Source organism: Hemitrygon akajei, chromosome 24 (genome assembly GCF_048418815.1).
Source record: "Hemitrygon akajei chromosome 24, sHemAka1.3, whole genome shotgun sequence".
In the NCBI taxonomy this organism is placed as follows: Eukaryota; Metazoa; Chordata; class Chondrichthyes; order Myliobatiformes; family Dasyatidae; genus Hemitrygon; species Hemitrygon akajei.
This window is the reverse complement of record NC_133147.1, coordinates 25,521,381-25,527,324: the sequence shown is the minus strand read 5'-3', so window position 1 is coordinate 25,527,324 and position 5,944 is coordinate 25,521,381. Positions and strand designations below refer to the sequence as shown.

The following is a 5,944-nucleotide window of genomic DNA, read 5'->3' as shown; positions in this document are numbered from 1 at the left end:
ATGGCAATTATGACGTCAGTCATTATAATTGTTTGCTGAATGTATCTTAAATTAATGTATTTCCTCATGACTGAATTGTAAACAACATGAGCTTATTTAACTGACTTTCGCGGTTGAACTTCAAGTGTATGAAGGACTCCTTCCGAAATCAACAAAAGAGCAATTGATGCTTGGAATATATCTAGCATACCCTCACGGAAAATGCACGCACCTCCTCGAGGTCTGGTGTACGCAATTTACTACACAGCTCTTGCAATTGTCGCGGTTCCAGGTAAACAATGCTTACCATTTTAACATTTGTAGTCTTACGCCTCATGCTCTTGTGATCTTTATGAATTGAATAGTTCCACGTGATTGGCTGAATAGATATTTGTATGAAAGAGCATGTGTATCAAATATAGTGGCCACTGAGCGCTTTCATGCACTATATGCTTAAAACGAATACATAATATTTATTACATATACAGCACTGCGCAAAAGTCTTCGGCATACAGTCTGGGGTGCCTAAGGCTTTTGCAGAGTACTGTAGCTACTAAATGGAGCCACAAAGGTACCCTATATATATATATATATATATATATATATATATATATATGTTCGTAGGGCTTATGCACAGAGTTGTTTATAATCTATAGATATGACTTATACATAAAGTCATATAAATTCATACCGCTATACTCGTCATGACAAGGTCGATAGGAACGGTGTGACAATGTATAGGGTAGGGAATGATAAGAGCAATCAAACTGCATGAGTTTTCGGTATTTAACTGAGCGCTTTTCTTGACACACCAAACGTGCAGTGACTACTTAGCAGATCATAAAGCAATTAAATGACATCCTTTAAATTTTGAGAACACGCCGCAGTATCTGTAACAGGAGTGAAAGCGTCGTTGCTATGCTGTATTGACGTTTGATCTAATTTTTAACTCCTCATGCACTGATTTCGCCTTATTTAGGACTATTATTGACATTTTTCTAAAGTGGTTTAACGCTGGAGCAAATATTTTCTACATGAAGTACACATAGTGAATTGACACTTCTCTGAGAGTTTGGGCATAACCATGGTTATTTGAATTCCTGTTGCCATCCTGTCAGCTTGAATCGGTCCAGCCATTCTCACATGTACCATTTCATGACCAAGGCGTTTTCGTCTGCAGAACTGACGCCCACTGTATGTTTTATTTTTGTTCTTCAGGAGACTATTGAGTGCGAAAATCCCAAAAGATCAGCAGTTTCTGAGATACTCAAACACCACATGTAGCATCAACAATCACTCCACCGTCAAGATCATCGAGATCATATGGTTCCCCATTCTAATATTTTGTCCGAACAGCAATTGAAACTTTTGACCTGCGATGCCCAATTATATTCTATGCCATGGTCCTTATCACTGACTGACGGTTTCGTTGAACCCATATTGGGCACACCGCCGTTTGACATGTCTGCGTGTTTTATGCATTGAGTTGTTTCCACGTGGTTAGCTGTTCAGGCGGGCACTTGCGCAGATGCACTAAATAAAGTGGACTCAGAGTCTATATTTGATAACTGCGCTTTAATTGATCAAGTACAGGTGGCTTTTTCTGAACTCCTTTTTGCTCCTGGTCACTGTGGTTTCCATAACAGGACCTAATACAACTAGTTAAGAGAATCTCCATTGTAGAACATATATAGAAGTTTGTCAATGTCTGATGGGTGGCATGCCGAAATCATGCAAACTTCTGCGATGAAACTTCTGAATTACTTCTACTGCGAGTGTGTTCTATCACTAATCTGCAATTGATTCCCCCACAGTTAATATAGTGGCCATTGTGATCCTGTCCCGAGGAAACTGCGGTCTGTCCAGATGTATCAGCCGGTACCTCGTGTCCATGGCAGCGACCGATCTTTTGGTAATTATCACCGCCGTAATATTAAACCGGATTCCCGCTATGTACTTTCCCGGTAGCTTCTTATCCATCACACCCGTGTGCAGATTGAGCATTGCGTTAATTTACGCCGCCAGGGTAACTTCGGTTTGGTTAACGGTGATGTTCACCTTTGACCGATATGTTGCCATCTGCTGGCAGAAACTCAAAGCAAAGTATTGCACCCACAGAACCGCTGGAATTGTTGTCTGTGTCATCTGCACTTTGGGCTGCGTGATCAACATTCCCTGGTACTTTTTGCACGAACCCATGTATGTCATTGACAACGTGCCCTGGTATTGCAAACAGAAGGACGATCGATATTCTTTTACACTCTGGACAATATTTGATTGGACCGATCGCGTTCTGACTCCTTGCCTCCCGTTCTTGCTTATTCTCTCGTTCAACACTCTAACTGTCAGGCACATCTTGGCGGCCAGTCGGGCCCGTAAGAGACTCCGTAGTTGCTCCACGGGAAAGAAGCTGAGCGACCCGGAAATGGAAAGCCGGAGAAAGTCCATTCTTCTGCTCTTTGCAATCTCGGGATGTTTCATCCTTTTGTGGATGCCATACGTTGTCCATTTCTTTCTACAGCGATTTCAAGTTGGTTATACAATTAATGGCTACAGCGACCCCAGATTCATCCTGATGGAAATTGCCAATGTGCTTCAGATGTTGAGTTGCTGCACAAACACTTTTATCTATGCAGTGACTCAAAAGAAATTCCGGCAAGAGTTGAAGGTTCTGATGAAATTCACGCGGAAGATTTGACATTCTTTGGCAAGTCGGAAAACCGGCAGGATCCTGAAAAAAAGAAAAAAAATATGTTAAATGTGCAATCCCGTTCCGTTTGAACAACATATAAATTTGAAAAAAGTTCAGGCGCAATTTTAATTACATGTTAGCCAGTCATTATTTAACTAAAATAATGACGTAATAGACTATTTTCAGATATTGTGGAATGAATTAGTCATCTATGCCCACCCACTATTCACTCTCTCTCCACTTTCCGCAGTGAGCACGCTCTCCATGATTCCCTTGTCAATTTGTCTATCCCCTCTGATCTCCCTCCTGGCAGTAATTTCTGTGAGCGAACGAAATGCTGAACTTGCCCATTCACCTCCTCCCTGATCGGCATTCAGGTCCTTCCAGTTCATTTAACCCTTCACTGGTGAGTCTGTCAGAATCATCTGGGTTATTCAGTGCTCCTGTTGCGGCTTCCGCTACATCGGTGAGACCCGATGGAGACTGGGATGCCCTTCACTCCATTCTCAACAAACAGGATTTCCCGCCGGCCAACCATTTATAGTGCAATCCCCAGTACCATTCCTGAATTTCGATTCATGGCCTCCTCCACTGCCGCGATGTGTCCATTCACAAGATAGAGAACGATCGCCTCATACTGCATGGCTAGCTTCCAGCCTGAAGGTATAAACAAGGATTTCTGTAACTTCTGATAACCTCTTCCCCCATTTCTTATCGAATCTGCTCTTAACTCTTCTCTTTTCCTCAAATTCTTATCAACTCCCTTTGGTGCCCTTTCTGCTTGACTTTTTTTCCATGGTCCAGTCCTTTCTCCTCTCAGATTCTTTCTTTCGCAGCCTTCTACCATTGCACCTATCACCTCTCAGCTTCTTACTTCATCGCCCTCCTCCACTCACTCACCTTCACCCTCACCTGAGTTGACGAATCACTTCCGGGCTTCTCTCCTTTCCCTGCCCTCTACGCATTCTACGCTCTTATCTTCTAGTCCTGATGAAGGGTCTGGGCTTGTAATGTCAACTATTTCTTCCCTTCATTAGATGTTGCTTGAACTACAGTGTTTCTGTATTTTGTGCGATTTGCTCGAACTTTCCACCATCTGAAGAAACTCTTGTGTTGGTGAATTGTCTATTGGTGCTCGAAGCCAACGAAGTCTCTCACACAAGATTTTTTTTCGCTGAATAATAAAGCAGAGCGTTCGCGCACAAAATGCAATTGGACAATGATGACGGGTAATTCTGCATGATTCTAGATTTGGATGCATATTGAAAAGATGATGAAATGTCATCAGTGTTTTCTTCACTAAGGCATTTCCTTTAAACCTTTTGTCCTCTCAGGTCTAATACATTAGTTTGACAAGTCCAAACTGAGAAAAAGACTCAAAGCGTCTACACCGGCGAAGCATAGATCCACAGAGTAGTGATATATATAAACAGCGCACAAAGAGGCCACTCTTTCCTGTAATAATTTTACGTCCAGTCCTCTGCAAACGTCTTTGGCACATATATGTTGCTAGGGTGCTTGAAGCTTCTGCACAGTAGTGTATTTGTCAATGTAGAGGAGAGCGAGTTTCTAAGAGGTGGCAAAGAAAGAGTGCCGGCGAGGTGGTGGCGCCGGTTCAGAGACACCCAGCCCCGAGACATCAGATAAGGTTATTTCAGTCCAAACAGTGGTTTCTTAATGATCACAAAACGGCTCTCACTTGCTTGACGCTCCCTTTCCTTTTCTTTTCCTTACCCTTTTCCCAACCATGCTTCCCCTTTTCCTGCCTGTTCACACTCTCAATCCACGAGGGAGACCTCTATCAGAATCACATTTATCTTCACTTTTATTAGCTAGCTCCACTTCGCGGGTTTTTGCTACTGTCAAATTCAACTTTACAAGTGCTGTGCGTTCAGAGATGCTCTTCTGCACATCACTTTAGTAACAGCAGGTTACTTGAGTTACTTTTGCATTCCTGACAGCTTCAACCAGTCTAACCGTTCTCCTTTGAGCTCTTTCAGTAACAAGGCCTTGTCGCCATTTCTTTGCACCATAACCTCTAAGCTCAAGGGACCTGCTGAAGTGTTTCGGACGGAAGCGTCATCGGTTTATTCCAATCACACTGCCTCACCTGTTAAGTTCGTCCAGTATTTAGTATAGGCTTTCCAGGAGATTAACAGTTTCAGAGATATTTAAAACACCCCGTGTAGCACCACCCATTATTCCACGGTGAAATTCACAAAACGCATTTTTGCTCCGTTTTGATGCTCCGACTGAACAAACACTGAAACTTAGCCATTTCGGCATTGGTTTTATTCATATATGTTTTTATTGAATTGCTACCTCATGATTGGCGTATTAGATATTTACATTAACGAGCAGATATACAGGTGTACTTAATGAATTGGCCATTGATTGTACATCTACCAGGTCACCCTTCAAACTCCAATCCACACCGCTTCCCCAATAAGCAACCTAAATTTGGCGATAAAGACATACATACCTCCTCCGACATCAGATATATGAACAGCCAATTGAGCAACCCATGAACACTACCGCACAATAGTTGGTTTGGCACTAGTTATATACCTTATTATACTCCTACAGCATGAGGCGTCTGAGTTTGGAGTTCGGTTCCGACTTCCTATTCTAGGAGACTTTGTAGCGTAGGTTTCCTCTGGTTGATTTGGCATCCTCCCACATTCCAAGGGCGTGCCAATACGGCAAAGGTTAAATCGAAGATTTTTGGGACCCATGTGGCGAGGCTTGGTGGATTATTTAGTGCTACAGAATCTCTAAAGAATGTCAATAAATTGTATACGGTGCACCTAACTTCAGCTCTACACAGGTAAGCATAACTTCCTGACTGTTCAACTCAGTGCTACGTCGAATTAATGAAAATATACCATCTGATAGTAGTCAGAGGGAATTCGTCATGGCTACCACTGGTGTAATGATAGTATAGCAATTTTTATTAAACAAATGAACGATGAACGAAGATTCAACAAGGTCGATCCTTTATAAAACTGCCGAACGACACCAACTTTACTCAATCCTTCGAGTTCCCGTACATTGGTAAGGTCTTTACTCTCTAATACTAGACTGTAGAGGTAAAACAAGGTGCAACAAATAAAAACTGGCAGCGATTGACGAAACTGCCGGCATAACGGTTTTGCACCTTCTTTATTTCTTTTTTTATTATTTATTCTTGCGACAATGCAGAGTACGTCTAGAGAGCCAGTGTTCCGTTATGGGTGCATGATAAGATAATTTCTAAACCCCCTCCTCTTCCCG

The 5,944-nt window shown here is 42.3% G+C and overlaps 1 protein-coding gene across 1 annotated transcript; it reads left to right on the top strand.

Annotated features, from left to right (window-relative positions):
* The first annotated feature begins 201 nt into the window (after nt 1-201).
* Nucleotides 202-2,677, top strand: LOC140715665 (probable G-protein coupled receptor 139). The gene is made up of 2 exons (XM_073028030.1): nt 202-271; nt 1,794-2,677. Exons 1-2 carry the CDS (start codon nt 202-204, stop codon nt 2,675-2,677), a joined length of 954 nt encoding a protein of 317 aa, XP_072884131.1.
* The last annotated feature ends 3,267 nt before the right edge of the window (nt 2,678-5,944 follow it).

Coding starts and splice junctions, on each gene's coding strand:
- LOC140715665 (XM_073028030.1), top strand. CDS start 202: ATGCACGCACCTCCTCGAGGTCTGGTGTACGCAATTTACTACACAGCT. Junction 272..1,793: donor TGCAATTGTCGCGGTTCCAG/GTAAACAATGCT, acceptor ATTCCCCCACAG/TTAATATAGTGGCCATTGTG.